The sequence below is a fragment of the Dipodomys merriami genome, unplaced genomic scaffold, assembly GCF_024711535.1.
Source record: "Dipodomys merriami isolate MVZ:Mamm:240054 unplaced genomic scaffold, mDipMer1.0.p SCAF_10, whole genome shotgun sequence".
NCBI lineage: Eukaryota > Metazoa > Chordata > Mammalia > Rodentia > Heteromyidae > Dipodomys > Dipodomys merriami.
In genome coordinates, this window is record NW_027202271.1 from 37,620,452 (window position 1) to 37,641,960 (window position 21,509).

Below are 21,509 nucleotides of genomic sequence, written 5' to 3' on the forward strand. Positions count from 1 at the left end.
ATTTGCTTAATATATTAGTTTTTCAGAATAAAAAGAAAAACAAGCAAAACTTGAAAAGCAAATATTTTTAGAAATGACAAAAAGCTAATTGGTCAAGTAAGTAACCTCTAGACTATAAAATATTAAATGGAATGTATCAGTGAGGACAAACTTTAAGTATTTAATAACGTTCAGAGAGAAAAATGAAAGGTATAAAGCTTGAAGTGTTCAAATACATTATGCAATAGTTAAATATTTGAATTCAGAATAGATTCTATTAACTCTATCAGAAAATGTGAGTTAAAAAACTAAAAATCCTTAACATAATTCTTGCACTAACGTAGCTATCTAATCAATGATAGAGAGCTTTGAAGGTAGCTACAGTGTTCCTATAAACATTCAAGTTACAAGGTAACAAAGGCAGGAAGTAGTCCTTTTGTTAACTTTATTCAAGAAAATCTTTTGGTTTATGTTATGAAAAAAATTAGACAAAACACTAATGATGCTGTCAGATAAGCCAAATTCTCAGTTGTATTGGATTATTCCTGAAAAGAGGAAGTACTTTGATCACAGCTTTCACCAAATAGGACAACCACTTTGGTACAGGGTTAAATAAATGTGAATCAGTATTTGCACATACTAATTAATGACAAAATTTTGTGATTGTTTCAAGATTCCATTAAAAATGTTTATTATTTGTAGGAGAGGTAGTAATGGCTTTTTAAAAAATCTGTTTTTATGTAGTATGAGAGTATGATAGTTTGTCTTCCTATATATCTTACAGTTTTTAGTAGTAGAGTATACTTCTCCAAACACAGGTTTAAAATTTGCTATATATGTAAAATATTTAAAATGTATTTTTATTATTCCTAGTCTGTAGTCTCAAGCAGGTACAAAAATATAGTTAAGCCATAAACTTTAACGAACTGAGATTCTGTGGCGAGTGGCTCTGGGCAATGAGGGGGTATTGATTTCTTTTAAAAATAGTTCAGTATCTACCAGGTGCCAGACATTGCTTTAAATGTTCAAGATTCAATCAGGAACATGGTAGGCCAATTTTCTGCTTTAGTAAATGTTATCAAGTAGTGAGGAAATAGTTTCTCTTGGTAACAAAGAAAACATTTCTAAGAAAACATGTAAATAATGTGACACGAGTATTATGAATAACAATAAAATCAGAAAATGTGGCGGAAACTCAGGAGAGGTCTTTTATCAGGACTCAAACTATGTATATCAACAACCTCTTTTAACATCCTCTCATCATTGCAACATTATAATTTTCACTTATAAACACTTTTAGCGAGCACAAACAGAATCTGTCCATGCAGCACCACCTCTAGAATCTATGAACCTGTTTATTTTACCTCAAATTGGAGCAAGAGTTCTTTCTTTGGTGGCTTATTTGTTTTTGTGCTAGAAGCCAAGACATCATGCATGCTAAGTCTACATTCTACCATTTAGCTATATCTCACACCCCCAGCAACTTTTTAAGTATTCACTTTACAGATAGAGAAAATGAGCTTTGCAGGTCTTCAATAACTCACCTTGATCTCTGTGACATAGTTGGAAATTGAACCTAAGTTTATTTTTAAAAAACTTATTATGATTTTTGATATGACAGCCACATGGTAGTTATTATACAAATGAATATAGTGCAGTCCTGACTTCAAAGTGCTTCATCAAGAATATAGTTCATTGCTCTTTACCCTAGGTAACAGCAATCATACTTCTAAAAATAACACAGGGAGGAGAGAGAGAAAGAAAGAGAGAGAGGGAGAGGGGGGAGAAGAAAGGGGGGAGGGAGACAGAAAACATTTATAAATGTTACCTAAAGTGAGCAGAACTAAAGGATAAGATCAGGATAGATCAAGAGAAAATATTTGTAGGAACTTCTTTATTTCCCTACATGTGACTGAGAGGCTCACACTTGAAGCTGAGGAGTAAGCTCCCTATAGCCTGTGGTCATCATTATAGCTGGGCTCAGCCACATATGCAACGTAGCAAAGTGACTCTCTTCACTGATTCAAATGTGATCCTATTAAAGTAGCTTCTTAGGATCATTGATGGGGTGTTAAATAGCTTTCAGAGAATTGAACTTGGCTAATTGAAAGACAATGCCGTAGATTTCCCCAGAGGTACACGAGATAGATTCTCAAAGTAAAGGGTTGCTGAATTCTTAGAAGTATCATCTTTTGAATGAGTTTCAAAATGGAAGTACTTATGCAAGTGCTGAAAGGCCTAATACTAGCTAATGTACACAATGGGTAGAATAATTAGAAAATTTAGGAACTTGCACTTTAAACATTATATAGATAATGTTTAAAGATCAAGTTCTTCCTGGTTTCATTAAATTTGCGTTTATTAATAAATGCAAATAGAAATATTTGGGTCTATTGTAAGTATATTTACTGTACAATACTTTACTATACAATAGTTTAGTAAATATTTACTGGAGTTCTCACATATGTGTGTATATATATCAATATGTATAGATATTAATAGATATCTATATGTAGAGTGAGAAAGATCACTAGACAAAACATTGCAAACTATATGAAACAGAATTTAGTCATTAGGTTTAAAAAAGGAATAATTCACTAAATTTTCATGGCCATTGTGAGAACATAGTTATCAATTTCCCAAATATAAAATTAATTATCTTGGAGAATATAATTTTATACATGTTTGGAGTTTTGTTCACAATTAGGATTATGGCCGTTCAAGTTTAAAGTAGATGAGGACAAAGGGCCTGGAATCACTGTGACAGTTATAACCGCAATTCCCTCTAACACTGCAGTTCTGGCACAACCCAGACCCTCATCTGGAGCTTATTGTGTTCAGACAATCTAGCCAAGTATGTGATTCTAAGCCAGCACACAGGAGAAACTGATACTTTAGACATTTAGCATGAGGCTCCCACGTAAGCACCTGCTCTTGTAGTCACAGTTATTTAAACTCATGCTCACTGGTTAAAACAAGAAAGAAAAAGAGGAAGAGGAGAGGAATGGCGGAGCGGGGGGGCGGAGGAGAACAGGGGAGATGAGCAAGAGGGGCTAAAAGATGATATTTGGGAAACTAAGTAGAAACTTAGTTCAGAAAATAAAGTAGAGGAATCTAAGACTATGTGTATAATGGTGTCAATGTTAAAAGCAGTTTCAAAAAGGGAAAAATACAAGCTTTTAATTTAATTGATCTGACTTAATGTCATAAAATGTGCAATATGATAAAACTTGCAAAAAAACATCAGGCTACAAGGGAGTTCAAAAGTATATTTGTTTCATTTCCATGTTCTCAGAAAGGTGAATTTCAAAACTGCCCAAACAAATGGTTCTCCCTTTGTTCTAGAAAAATCTCTAGAGCAAAATGACTCTTTGTCCTCCTGAACAGATTGGCATGAAATTTTCATGAGCATAAACTTGATGGTATTAGATATAAACCAAATAATTAATTACAGTGTCATTTTGAAACTTATTTTTAGGTTCTCAATAAATCATTTATGTTGAATATTTCTGTTTTTTAATTTTCTCATAGTAACAAAAGTATACTATATAAAAATAAAATCTATGTTCTTTTGAAAATAGAAATTTGGAAAAATAGAAATTTTTGAAAGCATTGGAAATAGTTTAAAGAAAACTACTTACATTTCTACTGGCCAACATTAGAATTTTTTTGCTGTATTTCCTCTTAGATAATATTAATTCACAAATTCTGCTCAAAATTAGAATTGTTTCCTCTATCTCTCCCACTCTCTCTCTATATATGAGTAGATATGTATCTATAACCATACACATAAAATAAACAGTTTTTGTCATCCTTTCTGAATTTAAAATCATTGTTTACTATAGAATTAAATAGCCATAGTATTTGTAGTGGCTGAATAGTAGCCCTGTCAAATATATGTTTATGCAGAAAATAAATATTATTTGTGAAGTGTCTATAAATGCCTGTAAGGCTCTTCAGATGACCTCACTCTGGTTGAGGTTGGACCCTAAATACACTGACCAGTACCACTATGATAATACAGAATAGGAGAAGAAGATATTAAGAGATGGTGATGGGAAGAAGGAAGCATAGATTGCAGTGCTGTACTAAAGACTTATCAGTAACTACCTAAAGTAAATAGGCATGGAACAATTTCTCCATCTGGATCACCAACAAGAATGAATTTTATCAACATCTTGGCTTCAGACTGCTACCTTCTGACAAAACAAATGTGCGCTATGTACACTATCCATAATAATATATGAGAATAATAGTAATTATGAGAGCATTTGGAAAGCAATACAAATCTAGATATATAGTGATTTACAGAACTATTCCTAGATACAGAAAAATGCTTTCTAGTATCTTTGCAATCATGATTGTAATATGAGCATCTTCGATAGTCATTCAAGTCTTCATTGTAAACATTTAACTATAAGGATATTCTTCCAGAGTTCTTAGGAAAAGCCAGTATTTGTTGAGCTTGAATTCCACTATAAGGAGACAGATAATCACTATACAGGATAAGTGCAGTCATTGTTAGTATGCTATCAGATATTGTGTGTGATGAAATAAGAAAATGAACTGAACAATGGCAAGGGAACTTGGATTGGAAGGGTGAGGTTTGTGATTTAACCAAATCTGTTGAAGAGACCTCCTTGAACCGTGGGTTTGGAGTAAAAAGAAATGAAAATATAGGGGAGAATTAGCCACATAAAAATCCCAGGAAGAACTTCCAAGTAAAGACAAAAATCAATATGCAATATTAAAAATATGTCTCTAGAATAAATTCTCAGAAATGCAATTAATGATCAGGTCACAGAGTATAAATACATTTCAACAATCTTGTTAAATATCAGAGAGTAAAGATTGAAGCCAGCCTGGGAAATTTAGGGAGTCCCTATATCAACACAATATATTAAAAAGGGCTGAGGCTGTTGCTTAGTGATAGAGTGCTGACTGCACACATGAGGCCTTGCACTGTGAAAAGAAAATATACCTGAGTTACTACTTCTTTAAATTTTTGCATTAAATTTTTATGCTAAATTTTCACATTTTTATATATTATTATTTTAATTGCCAAATTGTATGGCAAAAATGAAAAAAACCTTCAAATTTGCATTTTCTATTGAGAATATGTCTTTTATTCATCTAGTAAACCTGTGTATTTAAGAAATACTTCTATTTTTAAAATCAAAATGTTTTAATTTTAAATATTGCATTGGGAAAGTGTTCAATAAATCATAACAGTTTATTCTGTCTTGTATTATCTGTAATACCTTGTGCACATTTCTTTTGAAAGTTTGGACATGTGTGCTATGTTTGTTTGATATGCAGAAATAATTTAAGTTTATGTAATAAAATACATCTGTCTTCTTTGATTTACATTAAGGTAATACTAAATTATTTCTAATTATCCAGGAAAACATGAACAAATATATTTTTCCAAGCGTTTTGAATATTTTCTATTTTCAAATGGGTATATTTTATAAGAATATGTATTTTCATAAATTACAATCAGAAATTTAAAGGTAAATTTGTTTTATTAGCAAGATACAAAGCTCAAATCACTCATATTGTATAAAATATTTGACAGAAAAGCATGAAAAATAGCCTCAATGATAATACTTTAAATTTATTACTCTGGATATTTAAATTTTTAATTCTTTCTACACTAAACCATCATGTATTTTGGAAATTTTGGTATTAAAATAAATTTTTAGATCATCACTTTATTCGTTTACTCCCAAAATACTGTTCATCATAAAAGATTATATAACAGAATGTCACATTATTACAGATTTGCATACACATATATACATACTTACACAGCATTTAATATATCTTCACAACACGACTACTTCTAGAACAAAAAATGAAATGGATATATCAAACTCAGAGTAATAGAGTTACCTTAATAGAACATTAAATTTAACACTCAGCTTCCTACTTAAAAATAAAATGTTCAGTACAACCAAATCAGGTCTACCTCTGCTATCACATAACAAGTGTCCCTCAGGGCTTCAGTAACCTTTGCTTGATTGAATTACTGCCATTGAGGGGCTCAGTGAAGCATTTACTACTCCATAGCAATTTTCATCATTCTGATATTTATGAGAGCAAAGAACAGCAGGCTGCAAACAAAACTTTCATTGCAATAACATAGCTGTTTCTCTGAATTTTTCCCTAGCTGTGACCTCCCCCCCAAAATAACTAGGAATCAACTTACTACACTGCACACATTATTTCTGTTTTATGTTAGCTACATTGTATACAAAAACTAACTTTATGCCAAAAATACCCCCATTCTAAAGATTTAGGTTCATCCCTAAATTCAGTTACTTATAGATAGCCTATAAAATATTTAGGCAAGTTTTGATTATTTCAGGTTAGCTTTCAGATGTACAAGACACTATGTGAAAACAAACTACAGATTTGGGGTGGGGGGAAGGAGAAGTTGGTGAGGTGGGGAGGGAAGGGATGGGAGGGGAAAAACAAAGGAGGGGGTAACAATGCTCCATAGGAAGTGTACTCTACCTTACTCATGTAACTGTAACCCCTTTGTACAGTATCTTTACAATAAAAATATATATTAAATAAAAATGTTAAAAATAATGGAATGAATAAATATTTTGAATTCTTCAATCCATTCCATAAACCCATAAAAGAACACTTTAGAAACAAATTTAATTCCTCACTACCAAAACATTGTCTTGTACTCCCTCTACTGGCTTTAGAAGAGTATAGGACATTCGTGTATTTGTATGAATAAAACACAGAAAAACAGAAATGCTTATAACACTTTAAAATATTACATCAATACTTCAGCTGTGATAATAATTCACATAAAGTAAGCATTTTTAAATTCTTTTATTCTTAAAATACAGCTTCGTGTCATAAGATGTGAAGATCAAAAGGAAAGCACTAAGACAACACAGTAATTAAAAGTTTAAACAGGCAGATGGGATGCCAAAATAATCATAGTAAAGAATGGCACATCCAAATTTCAGAATTCAGTAAATTACAAACATGACAGTTTGGTTAAGGAATGGATGAGGAATTTATTAATAATGTATACCAACAAAATTGGTTATATTTATGAAGGAAACCAAGCATATAGATTTCTACCTCACACCCCATACAAAACTAAATTTTAGATGGAATTTTGAAACTTTAAATTTAAAAGATATTTGTGAAATGAACATAAGCATCACAATATTTTGAAGATTTTTTATGTTTTTAAATAAGTTTTTATTGTGAAAATACTGTACAATCACATGAGCAAGGTAATGAGTACATTTCTTATCAAACATTGTTGCCTCCTCCTTTGTTTTTCCCCTACTTTCTCTTCCCTCCCATCTCCACAACTACATTCTATTTTGAAGAATTTTATCTTTCAATAGGAAAGGTTTTTCTAAACAAAACAAGAAACTTAGAAGCTCTTAAAGGAAAAAATAATAATAACTTCACATTCATTTTCATGAGGAATATACCACAAATAGCAAATGATTATTGTTCAATATTTCAATAGATAAAATAAATGTATATATTCCCTAATATTAAAAAAACTTCTGTAAAGTAGAAAGAAAGGAAAAGAAACAATAAATATAAGCAAAGACTTGTGTTGAGAAAAATCATAGGAGACATCTAAGCCTGGCATTGTGGTACATGTCTATAGTCCCAGCAAATCAGAAGGCAGAGGCAGAAGGATATTCTGAGTATAAGGACAGCCTAGGTTAGTTAGTGAGACCCTGTAGAGAAGAAAAAGAAAGAGAATGAGGAGAAGGTGGAGGAAGGGAACAAAGAGGAGGAAGATAAAGTAGAAGAAAAAACACATATGAAAAACCTTTGATAAAGCAATCCTCCTTGAGGGTATAGATCCAACAAAAGTAAAAGGATCAAGGTGGGCACCAATGGTTCTTGCCTATAATCATAGCTACTCAGGAGGCTAAGATATGAGTATTGTGGTTCTAAGCCAGCCTGGGCAAGAACGTCTTTGAGACTCTAATCTCCAATAAACTAGCAAAATTCAGGAAAGGGAGCTGTGGCTCAAGTGGTGGAGCACTAGCCTTGAGCAAAAGAAGCTTAAAGACAGCACTCAGGTCCTGAGTTCACACACAAAGCAAAATACAAAAATAAAAAAATCAGTATTCAAAAATATACGTGTAGTGGCACTTAAAGTATATGTTTGGAGTAGCAAAAATTTGAGAACATTCAAGTATCTAAGAAAAACATTAATTTTACCACAGTGATCTCATTGTATAGTTATATAAAGGAAGGATATGATTAGGTATATATACACACTGATGAGCAATATATTTTGGACATGATGAATCACTACGATGAATCATGATGAATAATGATAAAAAGCAGTAACAGTTGGGTATGGAACTGTACTCCTGTAAGTCCAGGACTGAGGAGGCAAAGAAAGGCAGGAGGATCTTAATTTCAAGACCAGCCAGTCCTGGCCAGCCTGCTGAACATGGTGAGACTCTCTCTTAAAGAGAAAGAAGAAATGTAAGAAAAGAGAAGCGTAACAATGATATGATATTTGCATATTATTGTTCATGTCTGTGTGAGCTGAAAATAAATGGAAGGAATGGAGTAGACCCTTCCATTGACTAGGACATAGCCAAAGAGGGACAAATTTTAACTTTTTAACATTTGCATCTTTGAATTTTTTTTTTTGCTAGTTGCAACAAATGTTATCAGGTTAATTCAATACCATAATTAAAAAATAAAAGTTACAGAAAAAGAGTTAATAGGAAATATGTGTATCTTTGAGGCCATAAGGTATACTCACATATTCAGGTCATAGGCTCTTTGTTAATTCTCCTGGGTTTTTCTTTTCTTCCCTCCCAAAGCAAATAGAAGCTTTAACCATTCAGTAATATATAACCATTAAATCCAGTTGGACTAAGGGAGAGTTAACAAGAGAACTCCCAGTATTGAGTGAGGGACAATATTCAATGTACACTTGTGTATGAGAAAATTCACAGATAGGTGATGCAACCCCCATCTCCACAACTTTACGGAAGGCAGGAAGAAAACCTCTCCACACTGCCCCCCCCTCCCTACACACACACACACACACACACACACACACACACACACACACACACACACACACACACACACTTGTTTTCCACATACTTCCTTAGGGTTGGCTTTGATCACACAGGTGCCAACAGCATTGATTGATTCCCTCAATCGCTTCCAAATTAGTCCAGAAAAATAGTGCAGTGCTTTCTATCAGCCTTGGCATCTCATTAGAATCAAGAAGAGAACAAACAAGCAAACAACATACTGAGCTCAAGCTGATTAAGTACAAACCTTGGAAGTGGGGATTGTTCTGTGCCAGTGTTTTTGAAAAGCTCTCCTGGTGATTCTGCAGCACTATTGAGCGGTAAGAACCATTAGTGGGCTAAATACCTTAAATCTCATGGTGAAGAAATAAGGGATCTGTTGTGCGTCTGAGCTAGTAGTCTGAAGGAAAGGAGATGGTTACAAAGGATAAGAAAACTTAAAAAAAGAACAAAAACTCTATACTCACAGTTGTATTTTTCTTTTCATGCTAATTCTAAAATAGCATTATCAAAGCATAATCTGTACACAATGCATTTTACCTATTCAGATATATCATTTGGTATGGCTTACTAACTTTAATATAGTTGTTCAACCATTACCACAATCAGGGGCTAGAAAGCTTGTATCACCTCCCAAAGATTTTCTCTTGTCAATCTATAAAATGCATCTAGCCCATACACTTAGACCGGTCAGTATACCAAATTACATACCCTGAATGAATATATTCATGCTAATGATTTGTCTTATTACATCTTACATTTTGTTCTCCTTCATCTAATCTTTTCCAGTCCACTCTGACACTTCAAGGTTTTAGTCTCTTCTCTATACAGACTTGTAAAATACCCAGGTGTGGGGGCTACTTCTTCTCGGTGTAGTCCTTGTACTTTTCACATATTCTATGTCTGAAAGCAACCAGAAGTCCAATAATAATGAGGAACAATGATTGGTGAGGAAAGGTCTTTTGTTTGGTTTTGTACTCATTGTGGAGCTTGAGTTCAGGACCTTGCCCTCTCCCATGCTTCCTCACAGTTGGAGTTCTACCACTTGAGCCACACCTCTAGGCCATAAAGGGTTTCATGTGGAAGAAATCAGCTATTTTTTTTCTGTATATCTTATATTTGAGGAAATTGATGATGAAAGTCAAAGTAATATTGAAGTTCTTAGGCTTGTCCATCTTGCTTGATTATTCCTGTCTGTGGTCTCAACATTCCATTCCTGGCCCTTTAATATGAACAAAACTCCCAACAAAGACTGAGAACTTATTTGAGGTTAAAACTCTGCAACCTTGCAGGCAGACATAGAAATAGCTTCAGTCATATCTGATCTCTTAGCCAAATGAAGTTTTTTAAACTCCGTAAGTGAAATGTATTCAAGACTGCTCTTTTATTCTTTCTTTCATGGATCCCAGATATTTCTAGTTATTAATTTGCCATTTCCATATTTACACTATTTTAGCCAGGAGAAAAGTGTCAACGAGTATTTTCTAATCATACTTTTTGTCCTAAAAAAGTTTCATGATAACTTATAGCAAAATGCCTTATCTTGCTCATATATTATACTCATGCCAGTATCTATGATCATTTAAATATCACCACATCAGGATTGATCTGTATCTCATTTATTTCTAACAGCCTTCAAATATGTGAGCAATTTCGTTCCCAAATTTGGGTTCTATTTCCTGGGGTCATGTTTAATATATCAATTATTATAAGATCTTGGCAGGAAGCAGATGACAAACAAAATAAAGAAGTTTCATAACAAACTATTCACACGGGTAAAGTAAGGTGTAGGGAAACCATAAGGAATCCTGCAGTTCTAGACCTGGTGCATTCGCAGATTCTTAACCTCCACTACCCACACCTACAACCAGTGTGCTTAGAACTCTATTTTCCTATTTTGCACACAAAATGTAAGTTGGGGATGAATCCCACATTTCCCTTTCTCTACTTTGTACCAGTTTCAATTAAATACCAACTCCTATTCACTTTAATCTCTTAAACATACATCTAAGATATCTTGTCCTATCTACAATGTTGATTCTTCCCAGTGTGGCATTATGGTTTCATGCTTAGAGTCATAGGAATTTTAATAAAACATAGATTGTATACATAAAACCTGCAGGAGAAGCTGAAGTAATAGGAAGAACAAAGTCATGGAGAGGTTCCTATCTTATAAAAGGTTCATTTTCCTTTAATTTACAGCAAAAGAAAAAACAGGAACAGCAACCCTATTTTTATATCCATATTATTTTTTGCAATTGAATGCAAAGCTTGATAAGATGCACTAATACCACATCAGCATAAAAGACATGAATTTTAATATGTAGCATATCTAGTTGAATCACTATAAAACAAATTATAGGAAAGCAGCTATAAACATCCAGATGCAGTTTAAACAGTCATATACTGTGACTCTGGAGAATGCAAGTTTTATGTTTTCATCTTATTTTAGAAACCAAAGGGCATCACATTAGAGCTCAATCTATATTGTGAGCTAGGAATTATATGCTTCAACATAATTGAGGAAATGAATGGATTCACTGAATTCTTCTTTATGAGTATTCATGAAAAATGTTAGACTTCATATGAGATGACTATAGTAACATTTACAAAAGTGTCCCTACATGAATCATTCATTGGTTACATACATGTCAGAATAAACCTTTACTCTTTTACTTTTCTCAAATTCCCTGGACAAAAATGAAGTTTATTTAATTATCATTAACATTCAAAGGGACATTAAAAAGATTCTCCCAGTTTCTTACTTCCTACCACTCCTAGCCAGAAATATTCTCATTGCTTAGGTAGACTCCTAAGCATCTACAGACTGTTCTAAAAAAAAAAAATGAGTATGACTAATTGCATTACTTGAGTTAAATTAATTCAACATTAAGCATGCTATGACTTGACTCTTAAAAGATCCAAAGGTAACAAAAACACTCAATATAGTAATACTGGTATCATAATCCACAAACTTAAATTAAGGCAATTATCTTATACAAAATTACACTCCCAGAATTCATGTAACAGAATCTGTGGTAGGGTGAAAGCTGGTAATGACCTCAGCCTCATCAGAATGCAGTTCACACCACATGCACAGTTAGAACTAAACTGAAAGATATTTGTTTACAATAAGTTCAGTTTATCATCATTCATCCAATATGGCACACTATCTTCTTTCTGATGAGCAGTTATTTGCAATTCTATGATCTTGTTAAGTATAGAACTGACACTTGACATTCCGTTTACATAGAATGATCAAAATCTCTTTATATTCAAATCTTTAGCACTTCAATTCACTAAATCCTTGAACTGCAGGTCTGTATTGCATACAGGCACCAGCCTTAAAGTATTGACAGTTAATACCTTCATATCTCAGAACACATCATTAAGTTGTTGTTGCATTTTCTAGTCTTCCAGGCCTCTGATGATGAGACTCCTGACTCATACATATATGCGTTTAACGTAGGTCAAGGTCAAATAACAGCAGCTTGCTTCTGGGGCTAGTGACTCATGCCACTGCCTTTCATGATGCTAATCACAGTCAAGGAAGCTTGCCAAGCCTCTTCGCCTTGGCTGACATCTGCTGATAAGCCATTCCAGTATTTGGGTGATGATCACTGCCCATGCCTGTGCCCTTTTGAAGCCTATTAAGCATAAATCACTTGTTTCCACACACTAGTTTTTGGTGGAGCCTGCACATTTTTATTTAAGGCCATTTAGCACTCTAGAAAGAACTGATTTCCTGTACAGAGCTACTCCAACATCTCATGTTTTAAAGACTTTTACTAAAACTATAGCAATTAAAAGCCTGCTTCACACTTGCAAAACTCTAACATAAATCAATAAAAGCTATAAACTACCAATATCAAAACTCCAATGTACACATTAGTCTGAAACTATAGGTACTTCTCTTGTACATAGTACTCCAAGTTTTGTGTTGATACAGTGGACATAGTATATAAGGTACAAATTTTACTTTTTTTGCAGTGCCATAGTTCAAATGTAAAGCCTTGCACATGCTAACAAGCCATGTACATCTTGAGTATACACTAATTTTTAGATGTTATATCACCCCAAAATAACAGATTTCTCCCTAATCCTTCCTCTTCTGACCCTTTTTCAACAGAATTTATCTTTTACAATTTGTAGTAGGAAAATACCAACCATGTGTATGTGTACTCTAGTCAGGTATGGTGGTATGTGCCTCTAGTCTCAGCTACTTGGGAGGCTGGGAGGCAGATTCCTTGAAGAAATTAAGCAGTCAGCTAGAGTAACCATTTCAAGAATAAAAAAGAAAAGTGAAGGGAAGAAAGGAAGCATAGCTCAAGTCCTTCCCAGCTTGTTTTGGTAAGTTATGATACCTGCCCTAAGTTAAACAAGACTATCAGGAGACATCATTAAGCTAATGGGTGTCTCTTCCTTATGGAGGGCAATATCAGAAATGACAGTCTCCCTCCTTATTATCACATTTTGTTAACAACTGTTCTTTGATATAGTATATCCCAAGTTTTTGCTTTCCTCCCTTTGTAATTTTCCTTATTTCACCTCTAATCTTTTACAATCTTTGAAGTCTTTTCTCAAATGCCAAGAAATTTCCCTTCATTTCTTCAGATAGAATCTCTTCTTTAAGGCAGTGACTGGCCTGATATATGGTGTTTTTATGAAATTCCTTAGGTGATTTTCTACCACACTCACTGTTTTTTTTTTTTTGGTCCAGTCGTGGGGCCTGAACTCTGGGCCTGGGCACTGTCCCTCAGCTCTTCAGCTCAAGGCTAGCGCTCTACCACTTGAGCCACAGCGTCACTTCCGTCTTTTTTCTTTTTGCTTATGTGGTGCTGAGGAATCGAACCCAGGGCCTCAGGCATGCAAGGCAAGTGCTCTACCACTGAGCCACCTTCCCAGCCCCCACACTCACTGTTTTATGTCGCATGGATTGGTAGTTGCACAAGGATTCCATTATTTGACACGCGTTCTCCTATAAGATTTCTAGATATAATTTTTTAAAGAACTTTTCCCTTTCATGTCATGAACAAATATCCTGAATGAAATCTTATACTCTGAATAATCATGTACTGTCTGTACAGCCTAGCTAGATTTTTGCATTCTGCATAGTTCATGCGAAGCAATGTACAACACATTTTTAAGCTTTTTCTTTTTTGGGTGGTTCTGACTGAACTCATGCTTGCTAGTCCAATGCTAACACTTGAGCCTCAACCCAAGAATAAGTTTAAGTGTTCTCTAAGCACCTTCTAGAATACTTTCAAATGAAAGTAGTGGAGGGCAAAACTCCCTAAACTTTAATTTCAAACTGTATTTGCCATTATTTATCAAATTTTTACACTATTAATATATGACCCTTTTGTTTATAATAACTACACTTCAGCCTCTATTTTCCTGGAGTTACAATTCAAGGGAAAGTTATTTCTCTCAGCTGACAAGGTTAACAAAGACATTACACAATTAGTTATGGTCTATTCCCATAGGATCTAGAAAGTTTAATTCATTTTACTGTGAACCTACTGTATTTCTACCATCAATTAAAAGGTTTTTCATTAATAAGCCAGGCACTTCATTTAAGAGAATGCTTGTAGACTGTTTTAAGTCAAACTACTTTTTTGTTGTTTTGGAAAAATTGTCTCATGACATAGTTCAGGTTGGCCTGAACTTTGTATACAGTCCAAGCTAACTTTAAACTACCATTTCCCTTGCCTCTGTCTCCACGTGTTGAGATTATAGGCATGCTCCACTATGCCTGACTTCAAACTATTTATGAAGGTAAAGACAAAATATTACTTTGGTGCTCAGGATTCTGGAAAATCCATTGTCCTACAGGATATAGTTACATTAAAATAACTTTCAGAGGAGTCTTCCCTTCCTTCATTGTTAAAATGAATTTATTTAGGTAGTACTGGGATTTGAACTCAGGGCCACATGGCTTGCTTGCTTGCTCACTCAGATGGCACTTCACCACTTGAGCCTTGTCTCTAAGACTGTGTTTTGCAGGTTACTTTGGAGATGGGAGTTTAGTTTTCTGCTTTAGCTGGCCTTGAACTACCTCTGGATCTCAACCAGGATTAGCTAAGTGTTCTAGGCACTGGCTTATTAAATGAATAATAAACAATAGGCTTATTAAAATGAATTTAAAGCCTTACACTGTGTCAGAATACTAAACTGAAACAATCTATATCACTTAAATAATTCACAGAAAGCTTTGCTATTTTAAAACATTTTATTTCATATAAATTTTATGTATAGTATAAAAGTATTCTGAGTTTCAGCTTATCTACCAAACTAAAGGATTTTAAGCTCTTCAAGCCCCCTCCCTTCAGAGGTAAATAAATAAGAAGCAAGTCCTACACCATGTAGTACATATACAGAAAATTTAACAAGAACAAAAACATCTGCAAAATAATTCAGCTTTGCTAACTATAAAGTCCACTGCTTAGAGGCGTACCAGTATATGCACAAAAGAGTCCAAGAGGCAGTAAAACTACATCAACCTTTAATGCCTAACTTTTTTCCTGTATTTTTTGAAGAAGATACTCCATTTGTAAATTCAAGTTTGGTTGGCCCTTTTTAGTCTTTTTGCTCAATATTTTGAACATTTCCATTTTTTTCTTTTTGTACTGTCTTTGGGCTTCTTCTCTCTCTTGTTTTCTCCTCTCAAATTCCTGAAAGTATAAATACATGTAGCTTTCATTAATCAGTACTTACAGGTGGGAAATTATTTTTTCTCTTATGTTTTACAAAATGTAACTAGTTTTCCCAAAGTAAAGAACTGTAGCCTCTTTGCCTTCTACTACAATAATACATGGTATACAATGGAAAAACAGTTACTGTCAAGCTTTATGTATTTATATACAAATAAAACTAGATACAAAAAGAGGAAAGGCAAATAGTTATGAGGACATTAAAAGTTTATATAGTCTGATCTTCCATATATATATATACTGAAACTTAATTTTCATCTTGTCACCACATTTACATAGTTAAACTAAAATACACTTATTGACTGCTTTCTGTGTATGTGCCAAGCACTGCTAGGCATTAGGATTCTGGTACCATGCTCATTTCATTGGTACAACAGACTCAAATTTGAGTACAAAGAAATAAATTTCAAAGCTATAAAATCCTGAAGAGTCACTACTCAAAATGCACTATATATCAGTATATCAAATATTTTAACAGCTGAAAAGATGCTCCACCTTATGTACAGTTTTTCTATTTCTCCAGTAATCCATGTAGCTATAATCATGACATATTATATAAAGATAAGGTTTTACACTTAGTCACATGTTTCTAATTTTAAAAGTATGTGTATTGTATAAAATCACATAATATTCCATTCTCTGAAAGTGTTATTTTGTGTGTATATGTGTGCTACTCCTCAGGCTGTCCCTGTGCTTTTATCTCAAGGCTTGTACCCTAGCAGTTGAGCCACAGCCTTTCTTGCCCAGAGTGGTTTTGAACAGCAATCCTGAGATCTCAGCCTTCTAAGTATCTAAGATTGTAAGCTGGAGCCACCTGTGCCCAGCCTGAAGTGCTTTTTTTTTTGCTAGTTTATGATGTTTATCTTATGGATGAGCCAAGCTCAGTAAATACTGCACATGACCTATCCAAGATCCCTAGTAAGTGGTAAACCTGAAACTCATACCAAATTATGTAAGGTCCCATTGTGTTATTAAAATTGTATTAAAAATGGTATATAGCATTTATTTTAATAAGTATATAAAGATCTAAAACTTGGTAGAGAAATAGGAATATGGAGCCTTGTTTAGCTCCATGGAATTTTTTCCAAACAAATTTTCTTAACTATACATATCCTGAAACATAAACATACATCAACATCTTTGGGATGTCTGATGAGTGACAAATTACTAAAGCTTTAATATAAAAAGAAGCTAACTAACACATGAGAATTTTGTTGTGGCTACAATTCGTTTTACTCATTTGGAAAAGTATATTATAATGCTGTTTTGGGGAATGATAATAAAGTGGCAACTACCTGTTGATTTAAAACTGGTACGTTTTTTTAATTGGCAAAAACACTTAATATTATATTCTAATACTTCCTCTGGTTTTTAATTGTTTCAATATAAAATTATGGAAATCATCCATATTTTTCTTAGGTTGGTAGTTTTCATATTTTAACATAAGAAATATCTCAAGTTACTTGTTAAAAATACAAGTTTCTGGGCCATTCATTAGCAATGATATCTGAAATGGTATTATTGACCCATGAGTAGTATCTTTAATATCCTATTCTTAGCCTACAAATATTCCTGCAAAAATATAAGCAATGAAGGAATTTGAACGCAATGCAATTCTCCAGTTCTGCTCAAGACAATCATTCATTGAACAACTATGTACAGAAACTTATATATCAATATACTAAAAAACACAACTTAAACTTAAATATGCATTTAAGAAAAATGAACCTAGGGCTGGGAAGGTGGCTCAGTGGTAGAGCACTTACCTTGCATGCCTGAGGCCCTGGGTTCGATTCCCCAGCACCACATAAGCAAAAAGAAAAAAGCCAGAAGTGGCACTGTGGCTCAAGTGGTAGAACGCTAGCCTTGAGCTGAAGAGCTGAGGGACAGTGCCCAGGCCCAGAGTTCAGGCCCCACGACTGGACCCAAAAAAAAAAAAAAAAAAGAAAAATGAACCTAAAAGTAAAACTTACTTGTTTCTTAGCAGCACGCTTAGCTTGTATCTGTTCATATTCTTCTTTTGCTTTCTGATTTGAAGTTTTCTTTTTATTTTTCTTTGCAATAGTCACAGAACTTCATAACATAAATTAAAACAAATAAAGTACAATTATTAAAAATAATAATTTCATACCGGTAATACTAGCTATTCAGGAGGCTAAGATTCAGACAAAAGTTTGAAGGCAGCCTGGGCAGAGAAGTCCAAGAGACTCATTATCCAAAATAAACAACAAAAAGTGCTTGTAGTCTAAAAATGCATGGAAATTAATTGAAGAAAAGAGTAATGAAACAAAACATCAATTTTTATGTAAAATGTCAAAAATGACAAAAATTACAGTAGTTTTTAAGATTATAAAGCAATAAAATAGTAATGGAAATTCTTGGAGACATACTTAACCACACCATGGGAACTGAAAAAGCCTTGAGAGATCTTAAGATGTTAAAAAGACAAGATTGAGAAATTCAAAAGTCTGTGACAATCTTGCCTCTTCTATCTCATCTCGTCCTGAAACATTACCATGCCTTGGATGTAGTCTCCAAAGTCTTTTCTTTGAAAGTCTTAGATTCCCAAGGGTAATCTAGTTGAATTTCACTTGTTTTCTCTGCATACATAATATAGTAATAACCTTTCTGTCCACTGTCTCTCAACTTTTCATTATTCTCATATGGTAACTACAATATATATTTCAGTAGCTCCCTTGTTAAAGTAAACAAATGCATAACTTACCAGACAGTCACTTCTATTAATCGGGTTCCCTAATTTAATCGTTTCAAAATGAACAGAAAACAGAGTACACTGATTATCATTTCCTTTTCACTCATTGTCTATGATATCTGACTTTTGTTCTACTATTCCAACTGTCCTTACCAAGACAATAATGATGTCCTATGGTCTCTTTTAATTGACTATTCACTCTTCTTGAAGATTCTACTTTTTCAGTGTGGGTGAAATCTTCCTACAAGTGCTTAGTCTGTCACACTGGGTATCTTTCTATTCTTCTAGAACTTCCTATAACATGTTTCTTTTTAGTTTTTATTTTGTCTTTATGCAATCATATCCATAATCAATGACCTCAAAACACACACACACACACACACACACACACACACACACACACACACACACACACGAAAGTTTTGTCAGGGTTATCTATTGAAAATCTTTTGAAAATTACTAATGGTTGTATAAACCACAGACCCAAAGATCTGTTGTTTGTCAGTTCCTGTAGTTTTGGTAGCTGACCAATTCCTATTTCTCATACTTTTCCTCTGCTGACTTACCTGAAACTGTATTCCCCAAGTCTCCAGTTTTGACCACTTAATCGTTTTAAAGATGGCTTATTCCTGTTTTAGCCTAAAAAATGTAGTATTTAAATATGATTCTATTTTTCTGATTTTGTCTCATGATTTAACTTCACTTCAATCACCACTGAGAATGATTCAAATCTACTTTTCTAGTGAATTTCTATTCTGCTTTTACTCTCAAGTACTTTTTTCTGGAGTTCATTTTACTTGCAGTACAGGTCACAATTTAAAACACAACATTTTGCTACAGAAATTATAGTTCCAAGTGGTATTTAATTTCTTGCAGGCTTAGATTTCAGAATATTTTACTTCAAATGCATGTAGAAAGTTTTATAAAAGTTAGTTTCTATAAATGCAAAGTGTTATGGAGCTATGCCACTTGCTTATATCTCTCTTATCTTATAACTTATATCCTCTCCTCAACAAATAATCTAGATTAGTAATAGGAGCAGTGGTAGTTAACAATCATAAGCCTGTTATGAATTAACTTTGGCATCACAATACAACATGGTGACTCTCAATGGCTTACTTCTTATCCTATCCTTTCCAATTTAGAGAACACAAAGATACCAAAGTCTAGCTCTAGCTGTTTATGATCACACATTTTTAGTAATTGTAAAAAAACATTTTTAAACCAAATATTTTACAGTAGCAATTAATTACTAAGTTTCCTGTTTTTGAAACAGGAATCTAAAACTCTGATCTAATTCTCATTTCACTACTTCTTTATTTATGCTACACTAGCCTAATTTAGTCATTTATAGCTAAGACGACTCCAGGAAAACGTTTGCCTAATATAACTGTAATGTCAGAAAATGTGTTAAACAAGAAAAATTTAATTCCTATATATGAAATGTAATATAACACCTTTCATAAAACACATTTAAAGCAAAAGGTTGAAAAAATATACACATACTTTACTGTTTGGCTATCTTGTTCTTCTGGCAGAAGCTGGTGAACACCACAATACTGGTCCTCGACCAAAGTCTGATCAGTGTTAGAGTGTTCTTCAGGCAAAGGCTGGTCAGTTGCTGATTCTGGCAAATGCTGGCCAACTCTTCTTTGTTGATTCCTTAGCCTTTCTTCTTCAGCTAGATAGAGATGCTTCAGATGATCCGGGTAGTGATCTGTGAACTGGGATTCATGGGACGTTTGACCCTTCTTTTCCTTCCACTGCAATTTCCTGTAGTATTTCTGAATCTTCAGTTTTCTCCGAAATGCAAAGCCTTGTCCTACGTTGCAAGAGTTCAGTTAGCTATTTCCACAGGCTACAAGTTGAAGGAAAACCAATGAGAAACTCTTTACATAACACATTCAAATGCGAGACTTACTTGTTTTGCTTTAGGTCAAGCAACAATTTTAAGCTGACTGGATCAAAGAACAAGTTGGTCCTAAGTTGACCAGACGGTTGCACAACTTAAAGTGAAATGCAATTCAGCTAAGTATATCTCATCTGATGTATATTTTATAAAATATATTTAATCCGATATAACCTATTTAAATATAATCTGGGCTTTCAATAATTACTTAAAAGTTGAAACAGCTATCAATCACTTTATCTTGGAGAAACTACCTATCCACTTATATCCGGAAATACTTAAATGAAATAAAACTAAAAATAAAAAAAGTCCGGGCACAGGTGGCTCATGCCTGTAATCCTAGCTCGTCAGCAGGACTGAGATACGAGGATCGCGGTTTGAAACCAGCCAGGTCAGGAAAGTCCACGAGACAAGACTCTCACCTCCACTTACATAAAGAAAAAGCTGCAGGTGGAGGTGCGGCTCGCGTGGTAGAGTGCTTGAGTTTGGTTTTTGTTTTTAAGCTCAAGGACAGAGCCCAGGCCCTGAATTCGAGTTCCAGGAAAAATAACGACAGAGAAGAGTTAGCAAATTTATGTGCGATGTAGGTAGCCTCACCGACAGCAAGAGACAGAAGAGGAAGGCTAGCCAAGGAGGGGAGAAGGCAGGGCTACGGGGGTGTGTTTGCAACACGGGCCAGGGCTCCGGGGCCCGGCACTTCCGAACCATCCTTCCGGTCTGGGCGACAGGGCCGACGCGAACGCGCCGGTAGGAACTCAGGCGCCGGCGACAGGAGCACCCCGCCGCGGCTCCCCGCGCGGAGGTGTGCGGGCCGCCCCGGCTCCCCGCGCGGAGCGCTGCGGGCCGCCCCGGCCGCCCCCCCGGGTCCGCGTCCTCCAAGGGCTCCGCTCGGCCGACCGCGCACCCTGAGCCCCAACCCGGGAGGACTTACCCTCGCGCACGCTCCCCGCGAAGGCTTGAGAGTAGTTTGGCCGCCAGGTCTTTCGCCTCCCATTCCCGCTCCTGAGTCCGACCTCCCCGCGACGCGGCCCCACACCCTCGACGCGGCTCCTCGACGCGGGCCTCGCCGGCGCCATCGTAGAACCACTTCCTGGACTGCTCACTACAATGGGCGCTCAGAAAAGACG

General features: G+C 34.8%; 1 protein-coding gene across 1 annotated transcript; it reads right to left on the reverse strand.

Annotated features, from left to right (window-relative positions):
- Window positions 1-15,273: 15,273 nt before the first annotated feature.
- Ccdc59 (coiled-coil domain containing 59) lies at window positions 15,274-21,458 on the reverse strand. Its single transcript, XM_069989309.1, has 4 exons — window positions 21,314-21,458; window positions 19,980-20,295; window positions 17,734-17,833; window positions 15,274-15,721 (listed from the first exon to the last, which is right to left on the reverse strand). Exons 1-4 carry the CDS (start codon window positions 21,456-21,458, stop codon window positions 15,560-15,562), a joined length of 723 nt encoding a protein of 240 aa, XP_069845410.1. The 3' UTR covers window positions 15,274-15,559.
- Window positions 21,459-21,509: the final 51 nt, after the last annotated feature.